Source organism: Pygocentrus nattereri, chromosome 13, assembly GCF_015220715.1.
Source record: "Pygocentrus nattereri isolate fPygNat1 chromosome 13, fPygNat1.pri, whole genome shotgun sequence".
Lineage (NCBI taxonomy): Eukaryota > Metazoa > Chordata > Actinopteri > Characiformes > Serrasalmidae > Pygocentrus > Pygocentrus nattereri.
Window position 1 is genome coordinate 3,896,633 of NC_051223.1, and position 25,104 is coordinate 3,921,736.

Consider the following 25,104-nt stretch of genomic DNA (forward strand, 5'->3'; position numbering starts at 1 on the left):
AGGAATCTTATGCTGTACTTCTCCATATCCTCAATGACGTACAATACTGTGCAGAAGTAAGAGACCAATCTTCACCGGTTTAAGTCAAAATGGCCAGGAAGTTGAAAAAATCATTAAGGAAAAAAAAGAAAAAGTCACTTAAATCCTTAAGAGAAAATAACCAGAAGGCCTTCAACATTAAACATGATCCAAACCTTTCATTTCTAGTATGTCCACACCCTGCCTTTATTACCACGCCCATTCTTCTCGTGAGACTCATTCAGTTTTTCCAAGAGATCCGCAGGGACATTTTTCCACACCTCGAAAGTTCAGTCTTAGAAGTTGGTTGCATTTCTGCCTCTCATGATCCCAAACAAATTTAGTGATGTTAAGGGTCTGGACTCTGGAGTGGTCAGTCCATTGTTCTGGGAAACCTCAGCAGCTGTTGTGCTTAATTTGCAAATGCACCTCTTTTTGTCTGTTTACTTTTCTCAGTAAGGGCCTCTTAACAGCTGCACCTCCTTTTAGACTGAGTGTTGAGTTGTCTCCTCGTTCTCCTCTCTGAAAGATGAAAGTTTTACAGTCTATTGATCTGGACAGGTTTGGGGGGCCTCCCAGGTCTTCCAGGTGGTTGTTAGGAGTCCCATTATCCTGAATCTTTTAATATCTCAGAATCTTTTCTGAACTCCAGTTTCTTCACTTTATTTTCTTGAATGGTCTCTTTATTCATGTAAGAGGATTATCTTCTGTCTAATCTTCTGAAAAAATTGCCTAAAAATGAACAACTTGTACTTAATAGTCCTTAAAACTGGAAATCAAATAAAGTAATTGTTGCCTTTTGCACAGTACTGTATATTACAGAGACAACTACTCTAGTTTATCTAGTGGCTATAGTCAGATGGTCAACAACAATCTAGACAGTTTGTGCTACTACTTAAAAAGAAAACGACTTATCGCTTTATCAATAATTATCGATTCAGCAGGGCTTGCCCGCTGGTCGACACACAAGGGAAACGTCATCACAAAGTGTTTTCCATTCCTAATTATAGTTTAATGTTTAGTTGTCATGAAGTGTTTAACACTTGCTGATTTTCACAGATTTAAGACACTGAAATCTTCAGTATATCAAGTGTGATGTATTTTTATTAGTGTTATTAAACAAACACTCTGAATGTGGGAAAAATGGGTTGAGGAGTAACAGCAACATGGTTCTTACAAATTTTTTAAGCAGTGCAACTGAAGTACAACCCCGTTTCCAAAAAAGTTGGGACGCTGTGCAAAATGTCAATAAAAACAGTATGCAATGATGTGCAAATGATGTAAACCATATTTTGAAAGGAAAATGAGAAAGACAGCATGTCAAACGTTGAGAAATCGAGAAACTGAGAAATTTTAAGGTTTTGTAAAAAATATTTGCCCATTTATTGATGCCAATAACATGTTTCAGAAAAGTTGGGATGGGAGGCAACAAAAGGCTGGTTAAGTAATTAAAAAAAAAAAAAAACAACTCAAAAAAACCCAAAACAAACAAACAAACAAAAAAAAACACCTGGTATTTAATTGGCAACAGGTCAGCAACATAACAGAGTCCAAAAAGAACACCTCAGAGATGTGGAGTCTTTTCAGAAGGAAAGATGAGGCTCACCAGTCTGTGAAGGACTGCTCAAACAAACAGTGCGACAAATAAAGAATAACGTTTCTATAATAAAATAGCAAAGAACTTTTGCTTTTCATCACTTACAGTAATATCATCATTGAAAGATTCAGAGAATCTGGAGAAATCTTCGTATGCAAGGAACAAGGCCAAAAAAACAAAAAAAACAAAAAAAACAGTATTTGCTCTCCGTGATCTTTGGGCCCTCAGACAGCACTGCATTAAAAACGGACATGATTCTGTAGAGGAAATCACTTTGCTGCATCCAGAAATGCAAGTTAAAACTTTAAAGAAGAAACCAAATAAAAACAGGATCCAGGGATGCTGCCACCATCTTAAAATAGACTGTGGGGAAGTGGAAAAGTGCCCTGTGGTCCGACAAATCAGCATTTGAAATTCTCTTTGGAAATCATGGACGCTGTGTTCTCCAGGCTAAAGACCACACAGCTTGATATCAGTGCAGAGTTTAAAAGCCAGTATTCATGATGTTATAGGGGTGCATTAGTGCGCATGGCATGTTTGAAGTGCACATCTGTGAAGGTCCTGTTATTACTGAACAATATACATGAACTATATACAAGTTGGCAACATAAGCTGCCATTCAGACGACGTCTTTTTCAGAGAATGCCTTGCTTATTTCAGCAAGACAATGACAAACAACATTCTGCATGTGTTACTACAGCATTGGTCCATATTAAAAGAGTCCAGGTGCTAAGCTGGCCTGCCTGTAGTCCAGATCTGTCACCGCTGATAACATGTGGCGCATTATGAAATGAAAAATCCTGCAAATAAGACCTTGAACTGTTGAGCAGCTGAAATCCTGTATCAAACAAGAACAGGAAAACATTTTACTTTCGAAACTCCAGCAGTGTTGCAGAGGTGATGCAGTGCCATTGTAAACATGGCCCTGTCTTAACTTTATTTGGAACTGCTGCTGGCATCAAATCAGTTTCAACATATGTTGTCTTTGTAGTATTTTCCTTTATGGTTTTGCATATCATTGAATTCTGTTTTTATTTACATTCTGCCCAGCGTCTCAACTTTGTTGGAAATGAGGTTGTACGTAAGTACTATATATATATAATAGCTGCTAAAAATAAAGTAAATAAAAAATGAAATATACTAAACATGTAATGTGCCTTTAAATGAAAAAAAAAGATATTCACTGTTAATTTACTCTTTTTTAATTATATTTAAAAATTGCTCATCATTCTAGTCCTGAAAGAAACACTTAAAAACTTATAATGATGTTTTACAAACACAGCATTCCAGCTCTACATTTATATCGCTTTGTATTTTTTAATATTAGCAATTATTCACAAAAGGTATGCAGTTGTGGTTAAAGTTTGGACATGCTAATTCTACTACAGAGAGTAAATGTTAGCAGTGTAAACTTTATTTTTTCAAGAAGACGCAGAACACATATAGAATGTAATTATGCACATTTTGATAGTATTGTTATTTACTTTTGGAACATCAGATCACAGAACAGACCATAATGTGAATGCGCTCAGGTTTAGTGCTGATGCACAAAACCCCCCTGTTTTGGTTTAATTGGATCTTAGCACAGCCTTAGACACTGCTGATCACAAGATTCTAATCCATCTTCTTGAAAACTGGGCAGACCCCTCATACATGGTGTTACACTGGTATTCATCATATTTAATGAATAGGCACTTCTTGGTTTCACTGGGAAATCATTCATCAAAAATTAATATTGCTTGTGGAGTCCCACAGGGTTCAGTTTTGGGGCCTTTGCATTTCTTTTTGTACCTCTAGGTAATGTCATCAGGAGACATGACATCAATTTTCAGAGCTATGAGACAATTATACATTTCCATTCCTTCTGAAAGTCAAAGCCATGTTGACAAGCTTACCGACTGTGTGACATATTTCCCAGTGGATGTCGCAATGTTTTTTCATGAAAAAACTGACATTCTGACTGTCGGGACTAAAATTCAGATAAAGCTGCTTTAATTAAGTAATTAGGCTCTTTCACTTCATACACCAAACCTGGGTGTGATCTCAGACTCTGACCTCTGTTTTGTCCTGCATGTAAACACAGCCACTAAATGGTGATTAATTTCAGCCTTTTCTCTCTCAGAGCGATACAGAGAAACTTTTCTGGGCACTTGTTACAAGCCGAGGTGATCACTGTAATGTTCTTCTTACTGTACGTCCTAAGAAAACAATCCATCCTCTACAACTCGTACAAAATGCAGCAGCATGGATTCAACAAACAAACAACAAAAATGAGAGCTCATATCAAACCCATTTAGAAAGAACTGCACAGCCTGGATATTTCAGGATAGATTTTAAGGCTCTTTTACTTGTTTTAAAGCTCTAAAATGGCCTGAAAGTATCTGTGTTACTCACAGAATGTCTGTGTTCCAGCATCTTACATTCTGCAGATACCTTCTGTAAAATATACAATACATGGGGAAGCACACGCACACACACAAACCTTCTAAGCTACTTATCCTTTTGGGTCGCGGGGGCAGCTGGAGCCTATTCCAGCAGTCACTGAGTGGAAGACAGGATACACCCTGGACAGGCCACCAGTCACAGGGCAGACACACAGACATTTAAGGCCTCTTTCAGTTATTATAAGATCTTACACAATGTGACAAAGCCCAGGAAAACTGCAGCTTGACAGCAAAGATGTGGTTTTCTACATCTAATGCAACCCATTTGATATTCCTATGACGAGAACCGGCAACGAAATCCAAAACCTCAAAAATATCAGGGATTAGACGTAACACGTTATACACAGCACACCTGAGGGGCAGCGCTCAAGAGCCAGCACTCAAATTATTCAAGCTCGTTGTAACTTCGGGCTGTTGACCTGAAATCTGCAGCCTAGGGCTTATTAGACCAATTCACTCAAGTGAAGACAAATTGGAACCCAAAAAATTGTGGGCAGTAGCCAGAGGAAGATTTGGGGATTACAGATCATTGAATTTCAACCATCTGGGGACAAGCATAATATGGTTAAAAGAACAAAATAATAATAATAAAAAAAAACACTGTTTCTTTCAAAAATACTGTACTAGTGACCATATACATTCACTAGTGAACCAATGAATGTGCACTAAAGCGAAGAAGAAGAAGAAGAAGAAAAAACAAATAAACAAACAAAAACCTGAAGAAGAAATGTTTTATTGGTCCTGTTTTTCCAGGCCAGCCCAATATATTGCGTTGTTGTTGGCCATTGTAGTATTGCAGGGTTTGTGGTTGGTTAGTGTAGTGGGTAACACCTCTGCCTTCTACGCTGCAGACTGGGGTTCAATCCCCACCTGGGTAAAACACCCTACACTATACCAATAAGAGTCCTTGGGCAAGACTCCTAACACCACCTTCGCCTACCTTTGTAAAATGATCAAACTGTAAGTCGCTCTGGATAAGAGCGTCTGCTAAATGACTGTAAATGAAATGAAATATTGCCACCAGGTTGGCATAGAATTTTACCTACATTCTTAAAAAAATGCCAAAAAGGGGTATTTGACGTGATGCCATAGAATTCGTTTGGTTCCCTTCAAAATCTGTCCAAAATACATCCAAGCCCATTACTATTTAGGAACATGCAAGACAAATTGGACATGCTATGACAAGCTATACTGTATTACCTCATCTGACTGTACATCCTACCTTCAGAACATGTTGAACGAAGTTCAGCCACTGATTTGATTTAATATCTGAAGAGTTCTGAAGTCATAAAAAGACGACTGAAGTAGCACCTCAGATAGGTCAGTTTAGCACGGATATTGAACATTTTCCTGTGATCAATCCAATAAACATTTACTATACAGGCAATGATTGCCTGGGATCGAGTATTTGGACATCAGTAGGGGCATTGAAATCAAAATCAAAACTGGTCGTGTAACACCATCAGGCGGCACAATGAAAATGAGCAGTCAATCAGCAATTACAGAACTGTTGTGCACTGTGAGCATCCTCCCTCGGTTAGGCTGTAACAGCTAGGCCTGCCAGAGTCACTGCTTGCGTTGTGTTAACACTATATAATGTTCTCAGGCTGAACAGAACCGTGTTTTTCTTTGCTGAGCTGAACAACCGCTGATCCTGTGAGCTCTGATGCTGTTGCTTCACGAGGCGCCCCTGCATGCCCACCTTCTGGATCAGTGTGCCCAGCATGGAGCTTTGCTGCTGTCCAATACTGTGCAGAAGGCCTCACCTGCATGCTACTCACCTGCTGGTGAGACTGGCGCCAGTAAAGACTCTAATTTCTTAACCACAGACATTGAGAAATAGATGCAGATGAAACAATGTTACTCTGAATCTCATTACACCCCTTGCCCCTACCACTTAGCTCTTACCCCTCACGTCAAGGGGTAGGGTGTCACGATTTCTGTTGAGATAGAGGGGGTAGGGTGAAGTGCTAGGGCTACCTGGCCCTCCAAACAGGCTTTTCAGAGGCACACCAAACGGAGTGTTATGAGGGGGGAAAAAAATGGCAACATGGTGGTACGAGTGGCCAAAGAAACCCCCAAATTTGAGTATTTTCACTGTTAAAATACAATAACCACTGTATCATGTTTGTTTAATGTCGATTTGATGTATTACGGTCTTTTTCTTCTTATTAAGCATAAAACAAACGCTAGTTGTTTGCTGATGACTCAGTAGCTAGCTAGCTAGCTAAATTTCCCACTCCATCTTACATTGTGCATTTCGGTGCACCATTTAAGGTGGAATGGGAAAATTCTGGCAAGTAGCAGATTTCAGCTTCACCTCACTGTAGAATCAGGGGTGGGCGATCATTAATTATTGCATGCCCCTCATTTAAGGCAGATGATTGCCAAAATGCCGCCTACAGAGCAGCGCCAGTAGCCTGATAATGAAGTAATGTTCATTTGTACTTGAGGGTCCCATTTTGTAGCTGAAGATGTCAACCACTACCTATTTTAACTCAGTTCCAAGGAGCAAGATGGCACTCAAAAACAAGGGGTAGGGGTAAAAATAAGAACTGGGACTGGGCCTAATAGTAGTCAGTTGTCAGTGGTTTATCGAAATACTTCTGTCCAGTGACAGGCTGGTTTCTTTTTCAACCGTGTATATTAATTCTAAAATCCTACTCTCTATTCATACTGCTCACGAGTCACTATTCACCTATCTGGTGTTGACCAGAGGAGGATGGGTTCCCCTTTTGAGTCTTGTTTCCTCTCCAAGTTTTTTTTCCCTCTTGCTCTAAGGGAGTTTTCCCTTGCCACTGTCGCCCTTAGGCTGCCCATCGGGGCCTGAACACAGACTTTCTGTAAAGTTGCTTTGTGACAACAGCCATTTTATATAAATAAACTTGATGTACATCACAAACATTTCTTAATCGTCCACAAGACTTTGACGAATCAAGTCAGTTATGTGATGCACAGTGTCTATTAATCCTTTTGGTCAAAGCAACAGAATTGTAACGGTGTCCATGCAATGCAAACCCATTATTTATTATGAGAAAATGATCGTTTATTAAACCACAAGACACTAAAGTTCTTTCAAAGCAGTTTAAAACACCTGACCTGCTCACATGGCCAGCAGGAAACGTGAAAGCCCTCAGGAGAAGAGAAGAGGGAAGGTGGAGACATCTGACAGACATTGCCCTGCCTTCTGATTCATGTAGGCAACAGACATCATGTTACCCGACTGCACCAGCACATGGTGGTGCTGAGCCTTGCCAGCACTCGCTGGCAAAGCTGCACAAAGTCCAAAGACCAAAGACATGATCTGAGCCCACCTGTCACTGATGTCCCCATGCCATAAGTGATTATGAGCGATATGCCTGTCATTACCATGTCTCCGTGATAAGGATCCGCACTCATCACAAGGCTGGAGAGTCTGGGCTTTAATTTGGTTGAAGCCAAGGTGCCAAGCTGGTCACGTGTGGGAGGGTTGTGAGAACACTGCAGAGCGATGGTGTCCAGATGGACGGCCTGTAATCCAAACCTGGACCGATGACAACTCTAGGAGTCCCAGGGGGACGACAGTGGGCACGGCCAAAAATTCAACAGAAGGGTGTCGTCTACACTGGTGCTACGCATGATTTCTCTGATGGGCACAACCCCAAGCTCATCCGTGTCTGGTGGGCAAAACGTTACCTGATTGTTTTTACTAACATAATAATCAGCAGTTTGATCCAAGTACAAAATGTCAACATGCACAAGCCTACAGATCACTGGTCTAGGGGTAAGGATAGCAGGGAACTGGCAATAAACACGCCGGCCTGGTGTGAGAACAACTTTGTGCCAGACCAACGCTGAGACTCAGATCGACCCATGGTGAATGAGCACAAAGGTGAGCAAATCGACAGGGACTGCATGCTTTCGGCCCCAGTTGGATGCAGAGATATGCCAGTGTGGTCATTCCATGGTGCTATTAATGTGCTTTATGCTGTAGATGTAAAATATTTGGTTCCAGACATCATCAAAAACGTTTAGAAGGTTTCTCAAGTAGGGATTGAGCAATATAAGCAATATTAAAATAGTCTTCGAACCTTTAATATCAATAATTCTGATATCCATAACAAGAGTGGATGATCAGACAATATATGCAGTCCATCAGTCTTAATTTAACAGTGCTTTATTGACGGTGATTCTTAGTTCCAACTAAAATTGCTTATAAAACACCTCAAACGCATAAGCCTTAAAATACAAATACAAAAAGACAAGCCTTTCAAAAAGACACCAAGGTTCTTTGAGAAAAGCCACAGAAGAACCATTTTAGATGCCCAAAGAAGCTATTTCTGTAAATAAAAACTTTTAGAAACCTTGGCAGTGTTCAGGTTCTTTATCAGTGTTATGGTTCTTCCCAGAAAGACTTGAATGATACTGATCAAATGCGTCACCATAGCACAGAGTTCACAGTTTCCCAATGTAAACAGGCTTTCTGAGCACATCAGAACAGCACAGCAGCTTAGTTTTGGAGCTTGAGCCTATCACGGTTCAGTATACGAAAACATGCTAATGAGAGGATTATGGTGTGACGACGGGAAACTCATATCTATAACAAACACCTGCACTAATGTGAATAATGTAGTGTTTGGGATGTTTATACTGCGCAGCCACATAAGGTGTACTAGTAACAAGTATCAGTGGCTTACGAACAAACCTACTCTTGCTCGACTATGTTGTCATCATAAGCACCATCATCATAAGGGGCAGTCGTGGGCTGGAGGTTAGGGAACTGGCCCTGTGACCGGAAGGTCGTCGGTTCGATCCCCAGGGCCGACAGTCCATGACTGAGGTGTCCTTGAGCAAGACACCTAACCCCCAACTGCTCCCCGGGTGCCGTGGACAGGGCTGCCCACTCTTCGGGCAAGTGTGCTCACTGCCCCCTAGTGTGTGTGTATTCACTAGTGTGTATGTGGTGTTTCACTTCATGGATGGGTTAAATGCGGAGGTGGAATTTCTCAACTTAGCCTTAGCTTAGCGAGCAGGCTAAAACAGCTTTACACAATGCAGGTTCAGTTTAGAGGATAAATCTAATAAAGCTGTGCAGCAAACATTCACAGCACTGTTCAAAAGTAAAAACTGCTGTTGAAATTAACATATAGAAATATATATAAAGGGATATTTTGTCACCAAAGGTAAAATCACAGTGTGCCTGGAAGTTCAATTTATTATTCAACATTATCATTTTATACATTGTTTTTTATGGTGTAAAATATGACTATTATTTTAAAACAGGCACTTGGTAGTATGGCTGGTTTTGTTGCTGAAACTACATCATATTCTTGAATTTGGTTTTGTTGTATAACATGACCGGTGCATTACAAGCGGGATTCCCATCATTATGCAAATGAAACGTTAAATTTGGCTGCAAGTGAAAGTGAACTTCCTCCAAGCTCTACTTTTGGTATGACTGACAGAACCGATGGCATGGCTCCTTAAAGCGGCAGTGTCAGGACCAAAGGTGCAGGCCCAGCAGGTGAGCCGTGCCTCAGTTGAGCTTATAACAGGAGTGTGACTCGACGGCTGTGGGGGGTGGGTGGCAGGGGGTGCTGTGCGCGGTGGGAAACAAACATCCAGCTGTGCTGGGCTCTCTGATAATGACCTGCTTATCTTCTGAAGTGTAACTGCAGATAAAGGCTGAAGGCAGTAAACTTAGGCAGAAGTCAAGAGTTTTCTACTTTGTGACATTTTGTGGTCGAACTCAATATTTAATTAACTAACTACTATTTAACAACATTTACCTGTGCTGACGTGCTGCTTTCCCAAAAGGGGGTGGACCCAGCAGCTGCCTAAGTCCGCCCAGATAAAGGCTGGGAAGGAAAACAGATGAGTCCATTTGCAACAACAGGGCTCACACCAAATTAATCATACATACAAAACTGGTCTAAGCTACGACCTCTTGGTGCAACCAGCTCCGGATGTCTACAGATAGCAAATGTGCATATTAAAGCGATAAAGCATCCTGCAACTCATCTGAAACCCAGCAGCCGCAACAGTTGCAAGCATCTCGAATTCGAGGAACAAGTTTAATGAAGCAGCCGATCAAAACGCTGATCATACACAACGCAGCACGTGACAACTTAAATATTTCGAACGACTCATTTCACTGGATCAACAGACGAGATCGAAACGAAACAGAAGATCTGAGTTTCACAGAGCTAATGTTTCTGTAACCTGCTGCGCCAACTTGCCAGCTAATGCTAACAGCTGTTTAAACAGCTGCTTGGTTGGCCTGCTGATATTGTGATAGCTAAAGCCGCTAGACTCATCATCTCCTTTCTTGACAGCCTCTAATTTTACACAAACTCAGACCACACTGGGGTCCAAAGGATGAAATTCATTACAGAAAAAAAGACTACGGTGAACTTGCTGTTTAACATTCACACAACCGATTTAAAAAGCCAAATATACCGTAAAGAATCTTAGATAGAGAGATAAATATTGGGGCAGTCGTGGGCTGGAGGTTAGGGAACCGGCAACCTTCCGGTCACAGGGCCAGTTCCCTAACCTCCAGCCCACGACTGCCCCAATATTTATCTCTCTATCGAAGATTCTTTACGGTATATTTTGCTTTTTAAATCGGTTGTGTGAATATTAAACATTTGAAAATGTAATGTTTAGGTAGACAAAATGATTGTACAATAGATGTCTCGCTCATCTTGTCCTAGACGCACTGCAAGTTCACCGTGGTCTTTTTTTCTGTAATGAATTTCATCCTTTGGACCCCAGTGTGGTCTGAGCTTTGGGCTCCAGCTGTGGGCTGGAGGTTAGGGAACTTCCCTGTGACTGGAAGGTCGCCGGTTCGATCCCCAGTGCTGACAGTCCACGACTGAGGTGTCCTTGAGCAAGACACCTAACCCCCAATTGCTCCCCGGGTGCCATGGATTGGGCTGCCCACCGCTCCGGGCAAATGTGATCACTGCCCCTAGTGTGTGTGTGTGCTCACTAGTGTGTATGTGGTGTTTCGCTTCACGGATGGGTTAAATGCGGAGGTGGAATTTCCCTTAACTTATAAAAGACAAATAAAGAAGAAAAGAACGACAAATAACAGCTTGAAAACTCACACGAAGAAGATAAATATACTCCTAATATGTAAATTATATCTCGCAAAGGACATTATAGTAAGAAAGATATGGGGTGCCATGGGTGACTGTCCCCGGGGATGGGGGGCAAGCCATCTTAGTTAACTATATATGTGGGTCTTTTATCAATAAAATAATCTATAAATAAAATAGCCAACATTTCTCTGAAGTAAAAACTTATATTTAGCAAATAACTATTAATTGCAGTAAATGATGTCCTACTTTACTGAAGTGCAAGGCGGCGCCCACAGGGCACAGCATCAAATGCACTGACTGTCTGACTGAATGGCCTGTTCACTACTCAGCACTGCAATATTAGACCATCTTTCCACTCACAGTGTTTCTCATGTAGGTTTTCAATCAACACAAGCAAGACAAGTTCCTTTGGCATGATGTGCTGCTCACTGGTGTAATCAGAAGCAGTTTGAAGAGGTTACAGACACTTTATAAAGCTAATCGTTCATCGAAGCTGATTTCTTCTGATGGCACAGCGCTGAAGAGGACAGCTCAGCGCTCATCTCCTCTCTGGGAAATCCACAGCGATGACAAAGGCATTAGGCTTTTCAGCTGCGGGCCAGTTGTAAATTTTGGGCCAATCTTTCGTAAACTTTCAACCTTGCTTTACTAGAAATAAAATCAATGGTTGATACTGCCCACTCTCAAAGTTCAAACTACTTTTATGCCATAAATTGGATTTCTTTCTGAAGACGGCAGTTGAAATTTGTCTAACTTCTTAAAAATCGCTGATTAGCTGGGATCGAGACTGGAGCAGCAAGCCTGTAAGGCCAGTCGTTAGGTGTACTGGGCCATTTAGCCATTTCTAGACACTGAAATATTCACCTTTACAAAAATGATCCATTTCTAGAGATAAATTTACACCCAATCTGTTCATTGTTATGACTACTCAGCCAACCCCCCTCCCCATATCTTACATTTATAGAGATCATTCTATCATGCTATCATTCACAGGGGGTGGTGTGGGGGATGGGGAGTTGGCGGGCAAATGCCTCGCTTGCTGTCCCCCATGAGTGGTGCCATGCTTATACAATACAATCAAAAACTACAAGCACAAAGAATTTGGTTCAACGTTTCACATACTGCAAATTCTAAAACCAGGTAAACAGGACTAATTATGCAGCTGCTCAGGGCACTTTGAGTAAAGGGCTCTGGGGATCGAACCGGCGACCTTCCAATCACGAGGCTGGATCCCCAACCTCCAGCCCACGACTGCCCCGAGCACAAACAACAAATATACTGCCCAGCCCTCCTTTCTAGTAGAGAAATCAGAAGTGTTGCATGCAACTTTGACTGTTTCTGAAATACTTTGTGCAAAAGTTGCAGAGAAGTGATGTTGCAGGCAATTCACAACACTAGTTGCATGAATGTTTCACTGCGTAACACCAGACTCAAAGCTGTCCAGGTGTTGCAGAATGCATCTACAGACTTGTTAGCCCAGTATGCAAACTGCACAGGGTCCTCAAGGGTTTCCGTTATGGTTTGGAGATCCTGTGGTGGAAGAGCCGCCTTCTAGGAACTGAAACGAAAACCAAGGGTTTGAAACAAGCAGAAGGAGACAGTGAGCCAGAGACTGATTAAAGAGACCAGCAAGGATGCGGGATGATTGCTCAGGAGAGATAATTCTCACCTGCTTTAGCCCAGCACAAATGATTAATTATGGCTATAAAAAGATTCCGTCTCTAAGTGATGTTTAATCTAAATTACTGCTAGATTCATACAGATCCATGCATCAAAAAGATATGGCAAACAATAAAACTGACAATGTAAAGCAGAAGAGGAATATTATCTCACCGCTGACAAAGATAGATGAACAGTGGGCTCGTATTAGCTGACAGACTATTAACACATCTGATGAGTACAGATAGCATTAGAACTGATTCAAGATCCAACTAAGAAAAAAAAAATCGTCACCATTGCAACCTGTCATTTAACACCTCGTCTTCTCTTTGCATTGCGTGAACATTTTATGATGAACGGAACTAAAACGCTCCAAACTTACCTGGAATAAAATCATGTACAATGTACACGAGATTTGTCTGCATTCTAGCATCTCAGGGACACTAAGTTTTGTTAATCCACAGCAATGATATTCATCTATATGGATTATTCTACCAAGATGGATCAAACCACATCTGAGACTTAACTGACCGCCCAATCCCATTTCACCCCTCGCCCCTACCACTTAGCCCTTAGCCCCCTGTTTGTGTGTTCACATCTAGGGTTAGGATGCCCAATTTTTGCTGAGATAGAGGGGTAGGGGCGAAGTGTTCGGGCTACATGGCCCTCCAAATAGAGGTTTTTCAGAGACTCACTCCAAGTGTTGTGAGGAAAAAAGGAAAACCGGCAAGACGGCTGCGTGAGAGACCAAAGAAACCCAGACATTTAAGTATTTTCTCCTTTAAAAATGACGATAACCGCTGTATTATCTTAGTTTAGTGTCGTTTCATTGTATTATGGTCGTTTTCTTGATAACAAGCACAAAAAAAAAAAAAAAAAAAACAGTAACTATTGAGTTAATTTTCCAGTTCCACCTTAAATAGTCTAGTAGTTCTGACGCCTGAAGCACCAGAATGTAACTGCAGCACCATTTAAAGTGGAACGGGAAAATTTGAACAAGAAGCTGGCGAACAGTGGACTTCAGCTTCGCATCACCAAAGAATCGGGAGGGGGTGATGGTAAATAACTCTTGTCCCCCTCTTTGAAAGAATATGATACCCTAAACTAAAGCCCAGCAGTGAGGTTGCCGAAATTTTCCGTCCTCTGCCATCACTGAAGACGGGCCGGGTCGCAAGTAGTTGTTAACGAAGCGATGTTTTTTTATTCGTAGGGCAAGATTTCAACCACTACCCCTTGTAACTCCATTTCAATGGGTTAGGGTGACACTCGAAAACAAAAACAAGGGATCGTGGTAAAATGAAGAAATGGGACTAAAATACTTTCACTTTGAGTGACCTTATGCCTTAATTATGATTATTTTATTATAACAAATTTGAACATTTGTCACTAACAAAACAATCATAACCAGATGCTTCGGTAGTGACCGTTTCGGTAGTGACCATTTAAGCTCATTTTGAACAGAACTCGAAAATGCTCGCCAGCACACGACTGGCCAACACAGCTACGAAGTTATATACACATAAAATCTGAATATTTTTACGGTTATATGCTGGTCTTCAGACTTTGGGATACATTTCATTCAAAATAATGGGATCAAACTGCTCACCACGTGACCATGACACCCTCTTCCTGCTTTAAAATGTAGGGGCGTGGCTAACATAAGGCTCCGCCTGTGGACTACATTTACATTTTACATTTACGGGATTTGGCAGACTCTCTTATCCAGAGCGACACAGTTTGCTCATTTTACACAGGGAGGCCAAGGTGGTGTTAGGAGTCTTGCCCAAGGACTTCTATTGGTAAAGTGTGGGGTGCTCACCCAAGCGGGGGACTGAACCCCAGTCTACAGCGTAGAGGGCCAAGGTGTTACTACACTACACCAACCAACCACTGAACTGGACTGGACTAAATTCTGTTTCAGTGCTGACATGAAAATGTGGGACACTTTTTTTCCATTTGAAAATTAGAAAATTAAACTCATCAAATCTAAACTGTACTTTTAAAGAAATTACACAGAAATAAAAGTTATTTTAAAAAAGAAACGCTGAAAAAAATACAGGTTGAAATTTCGGGGTTAGAGATTGGGACGGCCCCCCTGCCAACAGAACAATGGTTTTGTATACATTGAGCTTATCACTACGAATCCTCTCATCTATCGTATAAACTGTCGATGTCCAGAAAAAAAAAAGCATCTTCAAAACAGTAAGGCACAAATGTTCTTAACTCTTGGTGCAAGATGATGTAAAGAGTTTTATTCCAAGTCATTCTGAGGTCCATTTACCATGAAATCTTCAAACAATGTAAAGGACAGGTTTAATGTTCAAATGTTGTAGAAAAACAAAAATCAACAAAAATGTAGATACATGTTTTTCTTTGGACAGCAACAGAATTTCATGGTAACTAATGGTAACTAATTCGTCAGAATGCTGCATATACAGTAAGTGGACGTATACATGTAAACGTATGAGACACACTGTACCTAATAAAGTGTCCAGTGAGTGAAATTTTCATTTTTTTCCTGGATCTTGATGAATTATGCTTCTGAAACTTCGGGAATTATCACAGGCACAGTTCTGGGTGCTGCACTTGGAATTCACACTTAAGGAAATGCATATTCAGAGAGACTGATTTAGGTATGGACCATCTTGCAGATACACGCACAGCTGTGCAGGCAGAAAGAGTGAAAAACCCAACAGAATGGCGAGCTGTGATAGTACACGCAGTGAGACAGGAACAGACGGAAGGTGAGGAGACGCCTTGGAGGAAACTGGAGGAAACGTTATAGTGTATACCGTGGGTTTAAACTGTGGACGAAACGATGATGATCATTTTTCAAGCTTCGTTGTTCTTCTCTTTCCAGGAGGACAAAAAAAATGCCCTGAATTTAGACAAAAAAAAATGCAAATCGCTCTGAAACAAAACTATTATTGTTGCTGTTTGCAGTCCTGGCTATTGGATGAAGAACAAAAGCAAACTGTGCTTGACTCAGAGAGGTGGCTGTGAGGTTCTATGCTTCACCCAAAATCACACAGCATGAACGTGGTAGGAGACGCTTCTGAACGTACCGCAAGCTATCTCTGCAATTACGCAGATCAGAGAGAAGACAAATGCACACAGCACAGCTCCAGGTTGTACTTACAATACAATCAGGCCACTCTAGAAATGCACATTCAAATGTTCCATCTATTCCACACAATGAAGTGCTCCAATTATAAACACTCCAAACAAACTGCCCCGCACTGCCATCAGAAAATCACCTTCACTGCAGCACCGCACGGTGGGTTTCCATCACTTTGCAAAATTCTTCTAGTTCAACTGAATTAATTACTGAAATAATTCTATGCTTAATCATATTCACAGTACAAAACATCCAGCACAGCGAAAATGTCAGATCTCACCTCTCTGTCTAGTCAAAACTGATATTTCGGGGCCCCAGAGCGGCACAACTGTCTAAGCCAGAGGTCACTAATAAGCAGACCGTGGTCCAAGTCCGGACACAGACGCTGTCCTATGCAGACCTGGACCTACAACCAATAAACTATGGAGCATTCTTTCATTTCAATGGGGTGGACCCATTTTAATCTGCGTAACTTTCCTAAATTTGGCAGCCCAAGAGACTCACAGACCAATCGCATGCGTTGTAAATATGACCCCAGACTCTACTCAGCCAATCAGATCTGTGCATTACGATGAGCGCTGAGACTCCAGTGAGTGTCGCAGACATGGGGAAGGGACGAGGAGAAAAGCAAATGTTGTTGAAATGTGACTAAACTGGACTTTATTTGATGTGATATTCAGCTGTTGACTGTATAAGAGGTTGATATTCCTACTAGGCTGCTTCAGTTTACAGTATATGGCACTGAATCATGATGCAAGTTAGACATGATGTTCTGGACCTTTGCTTGAGGAAATTTTCTCTAACTGGACCTGAATTTTGATTAGACCCCTGGTGTAAGCTTTGGCCCCATCACTCAGAACAATGCTAACAGATCTGGCGGCTGGCACTGTCCTCTCAGCTGTCCAATGACGTTGCGGTAGCGACAGTCCGAAAGGACACGGTACCTGACTTCACAGATCTCCGAGAAAGCCTGAGCTAGCCTACACCCTCCGAGCGCTGGTGGTGTCGTGTGACTGGGGGAGTCCTAACTAGTAGGAGGAAATAAATATGACTAAATTGGAGAAAAAAAAAAACAAAAAAAAAACATTCAGCATAATTTATTTATTTTCCAAGGTCAGGAAAAATACAGAACACATATCCAACAAAAATATAGCGTCTACCCTTTCACTTTATTACAGCTCTGATTCTTTGAATGCATTGAGTGACTCATTTTTAGGAGATATTTTTGAACAGATTAGATACAAGATAACCCAGTTGCAGAAGAAAAAAGAGCAAGAAAGGAAAGCAAGTGGAAAAAACTGGGACTCCAAACAACCACCTGCTAAATCTCAACAGCACTTAAAGGAAACCTAGCACCATTCTCGTTCCAGAGTAATCCACAGGTGTTCCTGTGAGAAAACAACCCTATGGGTCTGAACGGATGTGTAGCTGAAGAAGCAAGAAGTTAAGAAAAGAACAACATAAAAGAAGCCGCTGGTGTTCTCAGAACAATGGACTGACCACCCAGTCCTGACCTCAACATCACTGAATATGTTTGAATGTGAGAAACAGCAAATGAGACCAACTCCCAAGACTGAACTTTGGAGGTGTGAAAGGTGGAAAAACATTCCTGTGGCGTTCTTTGAAAAACTGAAAGCAAGTCTGAAAAGAATATAAGCTGTAAAAGAGTGGACGCGAAAAAAAAACGGACTATTTCTTCTGTTTGGTATGTTCTGCTTTCTTTCCTGACGCTGAGAATGAATGACTTGTACTTAATGGCTGCTTTGATTGGAAATTTTAATAAAACACCACCACTTTCACACAGTGCTGTATAATAGACTGTTCAGTCAGTCACAACTTTGACCAGGCAGGTCTGCAGGTAAGAGAAACTCATTTTTAAGTTGAAACTCGCAGTAAACCAATGCACAATGCCTAAAACTATTTTATATATGCACAGCGCAACTTACGACCTACAGTAGTGACCTTGCAAGATACACGACATGACAAAGCAAAAGTGTGTTTCAGGTCTCAAGCATTTTCAACATAAAGGCTTTTACAAGGTTTTCAATATTTTAAATGAGTAATAATGGCATCCAGTAAATTTGAAGACCGCCTGGAATTGGAGTTGGACACAAATGTTTGCAAAAACTTATGATATGATAAACTTCAAATTAACTTCAGTGCAGAATGAAATATAAACGAGGTGTCCTGAGGTATTTTAGATGTTTTATTGATTACTGTAAGTAAGGGAAGGGAACAAGAAGTTGCGACTTTGTCAGGTTTCCGAGATACAGGACACAGAGAAAAGTACTGTGACACCCCTCCTAATCATTGAGGTCATGTGTTTCAGCCACACCCATTGCCAACAGGTGTATAAAATGAAGCACATAGCTTCACAGTCTCGACAGACAGACATTGCCAGTAGAACAGGTCGTATCGTACTGAAGAGCTCAGTGACTTTAAACATGGCACTGTCATAAGATGCCACCTCTGGCACAAGTCAGTTTGTGAAATTTCCATCCTACTAGACCTGCCCCTGTCAACTGTAAGTGCTATTACTGTGAAATGGAAGCATCTAGGAGCAACAACAGCTCAGCCATGAAGAAGCAGACCACACAAACTCAGAGTCTGACTCACTTAGTAGAGTTTCAAATTGCCTCTGGAAGCAACATCAGCCACTGGACTCTGGAGCAGTGGAAAGGTATTCTGTGTATCTGATAGTCTGATGGACGAGTCTGAGTTCGAGAACGTTACCTGCTGGACTGCACTGAGCCAACTGTAAAGTTTGGTGGAGGAGGGATAATGATATGCAGTTGTTTTGGGGGGCTGGCCTAGAACCCTTAGTTCTAGTGAAGGGAAATCTTAAGGCTCAAGCAGATCAAGACATTTCGGACAATTGTATGCTTCCAACTTTGTGGAAGGTTTTCACTCCAACAAAGCAGGAGGTCACCTGATGAAATGTTTGAAAACTGAGTCCAGCTGATTTAGCGAGTCAGGTGTGCTCCAGCATGTTTGAAGTGATAACCTGCAGCCACACCAGCCCTTTGCGGATAAGACTGCAATAGAAGAACCCTTTTCAGCATACAAAGAAGCGTTTAAGCATGAAATGGTTCTCTACAGAATCTACTATATGCTTCTAAATAGAACCACTGCCTTTACTAAAGAACCATTGAACCATTGATTTTTAAGAGTGCATCACATTAGGATCATTTTATACGCTTATTTGCAGTGGTATCAGTTTTAATATTATTGAAAACAGTGATTCCAAAGTATAATGAGTAGTGTACACGGCACTGACCTGTTGGTAATTCCACTGTAAGACCTCAAGCGATAGAAAAGTTAGTGACCGTATTGACATTAGTGGCATATATAAGGATTAAAGAGCGACATCTGAGGGATTATTTGATGCAAAAGGCAAAATAAGGCATCGTGTCAGAGTTAACTTGCCCAAAAAATGCCCATTATATCTGCTTTTCTCAATGCCCGAGGGCCGAGTCAGGATGTGGGCACCTTCTGGAGGCTGGACTTTACCCAGACAGCTGCAGACTCCACCAGCCCTTGAGCCAGAAATCCACTCCCTGAGTGGGACGGCCACTTTCAGTTACCCCCAAACTGCCATCCAAGTGGAAGAAGAGCCAGGCCCGAGTTGGCTAATTCAAAGTCTAGTTCAAATACTGCTGGTTGTTCTGGTGAATTAAATATCTTGACAGATGTGAGAAGGTGGGATTTAGAGCTGTCAGTCAAAGTGAACATAGCTTTTGTTCTGTTGTTCTGCCATCGAAAATCCAACGTTTGACCTCTTCCATGCTGTTGGCAACACAGAAACTGTCAGATTGCACAACGATCCCTTAAAGCATCCTTTGCCCCACAGTTGTCTTGGTGCCTCGGCTGCAAAAATGTCACGCATAAGCATTTATGTCTAGAGGCATAATTCCTGCCACTTTTATATGTGTCACACAGCCAAACAAGCCTTCCGCCATTGCAAGGCAATGCAAGTCGATTATCACTTCCTTATTTTATACAAATTGAGGCAATTCGCTAACCCATTACAGGCTAACAGCCCAATCACAGTGACCATTAATGAGGAAAGCTGGCTGGTTCACAGCTAACAGTGCAGAAATGGAGCAGCGGGTTGGGGGAGGGCATAGACTTGACCTGCGAGCGCCACACAAACGCTTCAGACGGTAGCCGTTCACAATGCTTATGCATTGCCAAGCGACTTTTGCGGCGCGCTTGGAAAATGGGTTTATGCAAGTGGATCTGAAAAGGTTCTTTCACCATGCAGAGCACAGAAAAACCCACCACTGTTTTCCATCAGAGCAAAACGGAATGACTTATGAATGTCTCATTCCTCGGGCCTGGCTTGTTTTAGCTCACTGTATGTGATGTTTGTGAAAATTGCAGCTGTGTCTCGACACAAAAAAATAAAAAATGAAAAATGGCAGCACAACACTTGGGCAACTATCTCCCCCGAAGCATGGCAAAGAGAACATTCAGTATGGAGGAGGCTGTGTTTAGCAGACGCAGAGTAGGAGGGAAGCTGGAGGTAGTAAAACACTTCAGCCTTCAAGAAATGCATGAATTCTTGAAGAAAACCTGATGCATTGTTTAAAAAAACAAAAAAAAAAAAACAAACTATGAAGGCCGTTTACCTTTCAGCTGGACAAAGTAAGCAGGAGGCGACAGGGAAAAAAAGGACAGTTAAACATCTCACAGCTCAACGCTCTCCACGAGGAATCCAAGTATTTACAGTTACCATCTAATGCTTAGTTTATCTGATCAATCCTGCATTAAATGATCAGATGTGCTGCTGATGGATGCAGTTGCTGCATCAAGAAATCAGGAACCAAACGGGTTCCAACAAAGATATGAATAACTTAAAAATCTCATTACAATTTACTGTATTGTTTATTTGTATGTGTTCTAATGACATATAGTAATTTACTGGATAAACACTAACTGAGCCGAATAGCTTTAAACAGCTTTAGACTTTTGCAGTTTTGTACAAAAATAATTGTTACCGGTATCAAAGTTGCACATGAACATGATGAATGATAAAAGCCACTCATTTTTTAATGCTTTTAACCCATTTCCTAGTTTTAAACCATCCATAATAGTGCAGGCTAAAGCCCAGCTGCTCAAGCTTTGTACATCCCTATTAGTCTGTGACTTTTGTTTAAATACAGATTTTCAAAAGCAGGTTTCATATACGGTCCTCTTGACAAACCAAGGTTATTTCCAAAACACCAAAGTCTATTGAGTCTGGACTGATCATGTACAAGCAAAACACCAAAGACACCAGGGGTATCAGCATTTCAGCAGACGGTGCTGGACGACGCTGACTGCAGAACTACGAATAAATCAACAAGCAGCAAACTAACAAAAGCATGTATATTTAGTTGATTGAAGTGAATACAAGACACGTCATCTACATAAAATGTGACCTGTCCAAAAATGAGGCCATTTAACATTCTGGGTTTTTTATATTTATTTATATACTATAGAATAAATAATAATAATGGTGAATAAATAGAAATTTTGCATAAAATTCACTGCAAACATAATTTTCACTTAGATAATCAACAAAACATGTAACCAGGATTGTTGAAGCTTTTGTATATGACTGACTGCGTCTGTGTGTGTGTGTGTGTGTGTGTGTGTGTGTGTGTGTGTGTGTGTGTTGGTGTTGACAAGCTTGAAATTTTGAATCGTGAAGTCAACTTGTTTCAGTGAGTTCCTAAATGCTGTGTGAGTCGGTGGCTTTAGTACACATTTGAGCTTGTCTGGGGATTCTGTGTTGAGCACTCAGCCAGAGGTCAGACCACAGAAATCAATACCAGTGATGAATCTCTCTCTCCCTCTCACTTAAGCCCCTCCTCTGCCCCAGGCGGTGCTGCGTTGCTCCGAGACTGGGCCTAGTTAGGCAGCACAATGACAAATTTCCCTTGTACGATCATTTAAGGACATAACATAAATGTGAGTAAATGAGCTCGTACACGCATAGATCTTCAGTGTTTCAAAGGTGATCAGCTGAGGAACCGCATGGAGGAAAAGTCCAGGACATTTCAGAACTTTTGCAATGCTTTCCAACTTTTCTGGGCCTAGAAAAACTTTTTTATATTTCCAGGATTTTCGCAACTCTACAAACCCTGCAATTCACTGAAATGACACCAAGATAAAAGGTCACAGGTGCATGTGTCATGAAACAGTCCATTTAGTTTTGGTAATAAAGCGCATAGGCAATAGAAGCTTATACTAATTAGCATTATTTAAACTGCATCTTCAGGTCATCACTTGCTGTAAGCCATGTCAATGTCAAGCTGTTGTGTAATGTCAAATGGACTTGCTCATGTGGTTTCTGACATACTGCTATCTATAATGTGGGCACAGCAGGCACTAATTCATAGCAACTGACTGCATTATTAAGAAGATCCTGTCGCTATGTTGGTAGGCAAGCTGTAACTCTGTGTTCTGATGGAGCTTGTCTCATCAGTGTGGATGGTTCACCAACAGCTACAGCCCTGCAGGTGGCTGAAGACCAAAGGCAAATAGACAAGAATGACCATCAAAAATCACGAAACGATATGTGGGCACTTCAGATGTATCTCAAGAAAACACTGCAAGGAGATTAGCTAGAATGGACTGGATATGTAAAACCTGCACATCTCCAGAGTTGGTATTGATAAAAGTGGCTACCAAAGCCACCAAAGCTCTAAACTATTACACACGTATATAAAGCTGAAGTTAGCTTCTTATTTGCCAGCTTCTCATTTGAATTTTCAGTTCCACCTCAAATGCTGCCGCAGTTACACCGTCTTAAATATAAAAAGAATTCCAGTGCTATTTTTACACACTGTTTAGTGCCAAATATGTGGTTTGGGACAGGGCACTAGTAACACAGTGGGAAATATCACTGCAGCAACAAATCAAACAAAATCAAGGCAATATATTTGAATATATCAATTAATATGCTGTAAAAATGCAATAAAAGTGGGAAAAAAAGTGTTTTGCTGCCTTTGCGGGGTACAATTATGTTTCCATCTTATTACAAATCACAACATAGCACTGAGGAATGAACATGACAGCACCATGACTCTGACATCATCGGAACGCTCCCACTTGGTGAGATACAAGCTTTCATTACATGTCCGCTGCATCAGCCTCGTACCGGCAGCGCAGAACTAAACAAGCAAACTCCATATACCCAAACATGCCTTGGCTGATCGACTATGTTTGGAGTTAAGAGAGGAAACAGGGTAAATTAGATTTTGACTGCGGAATCAGGGCTTTAACTGCATGAACACTAACCTATTAGAGCTTCAAAGCAGTTGGCCATGGCATGCCTGAGGTCAGACTCTCTGCACAGGTCAGGGCCGTGAGCGTACAGCATGAACCGGTCCAGCTCCAGTTTCTGAAAATGGAAAAGGAAATGACATATATTACGATACTTTAGTATCATTAGGATTACAGAGAGACTAGGGGTAACATGCAAACACCCAGTCATGCAAAAGTTTGGGCACGCCCAGTCAAATGACGTGAAAATGAACGTTCAAAATGAAAATGAAATGAGTAAACATATCTACGAAGAACACACGGTAACACTTTCTATGAATACCACATTCGTAAGCATCTATAAACACATTTAGAACATGTTATAATGCATTCATAAGGCACTATAAACGTGGTTATAAATATCTATAAAAATAAAATTCCACTTCATAGCCATGTTTATTTATACATTATGAATTGTTAATATGATACAATATTATTAGTGTTAATAACATGTTATGCTCTCAGTGCCAAACAAGTCAGTCCTAGCTTGGAAAGTATAAAGACAAATACAAAGTTTATTATATATTATATATATTATATACCGTAAGATTTCCAATATTTTATTCGTCACCGCCGGTGCTGTCAGGGGTGCATCCTCAGGGCTTCAGTCCTGAATATTCAGATGCTCTGAACAGTATAAAATTGGATATACAGTGTTTTTAGTGCCAGGCTAACGGTGGTGTATGTTAACGGTGGTGTGCATTGACTTTCCCAGCACTAGTTTAAACTCTGACATTTGAAGCCTGTAATGTGCTTTATTGTGTATATTTTAGTGTTTCAGTGAAAAACAAAAAAGTTGAATAAAGTTGAAGCCTCACTCTTAAAACTGGGGGACGTTTTAGTTCAATATGCTTCTCTTTACTTCGAGCGGACAAATACAACTTACAAGCTCTTATAACTTGTTATGGCCAGTACTTCTAATGCATTATGTTAACAATTCATAACGCATAATAAGCATGGTTATATATTTATAGCCACGTTTAAGATGCCTTACAAATGCATTATAACATGTTATGAACGTGCTTATAGATGCTTACTAAGGTGACATTCATAGAAAGTGTTACCGAACACACTTCTGCACATCTGAAGAGGTTACGGCATATTTTATATTTCATGTCCCCGCCCCACCCCTACATTTTAATCTTAACAAATAAATAGAAACTGCATGCAAAGTCACAGAAAAATGCCTTTGTGCGTCTCTTCTTCTCAATCCACAACACACATCACTGGACCAAGGGTGTTCAAACTTCTGCATACAGCCACAAACATCTATTAGGATTTTTTACACTTTACTTAAGGATGTTCTACAGGTGTTTCCACCAATGCAATCACTTTTTTCTGCAGTTTACTATCAGCTTTACTACAGAGTGAAATCATGTGCCACTGAGGCCGTAATAACAGTCAATATGTGTAAACCCTGTTTAACCTCAGAACTGCATTCAAAGCTGACCTTGCAGGACAACAACCTGCTGGAAGATAACATGTTATAACACACAAAAAGTTCTGTCTATGAGGAGAACTAATGATAAACAAGACCAATAAACATCTGGGTAGCTCCCACAACTGCTTTCTAAACATAAAATTATAAGGGCTGATATCAGTGTGTGAAACACCCTGTGGACCCTGTGGGGAGGGTCCTGTGTTGGCTGGCTGCTCCAGCACTGGCTCACTCTCACAATAGCAGTGCTGAAGCTAGCTTTAATAAGTTTTCATCAACTCTTGGGAACTTGGGCTAGTTTTCAGATTTACAAATATTTGAAGGTTTTTCAGGGGTGTGTCAGTGATAGTTACAGTTGCTGCACTATGAAGGACCGACTGGGAAAAGGGGTCGGCGACCCAAGTGTTAAGAAGAGCCATTTTGTCCTTTCAAAA

General features: G+C 41.0%; 1 protein-coding gene across 2 annotated transcripts in view; it reads right to left on the reverse strand.

Moving 5' to 3' along the window:
• Window positions 1–25,104, reverse strand: part of drosha (drosha ribonuclease III) — a 241,172-nt gene that overhangs the window by 119,188 nt on the left and 96,880 nt on the right. For both annotated transcript variants that reach the window (XM_037544473.1, XM_037544472.1), the window contains one exon: window positions 23,209–23,311. In XM_037544473.1, the coding sequence (XP_037400370.1) occupies window positions 23,209–23,311 (103 nt within the window). The remainder of the gene's footprint in view (window positions 1–23,208; window positions 23,312–25,104) is intronic.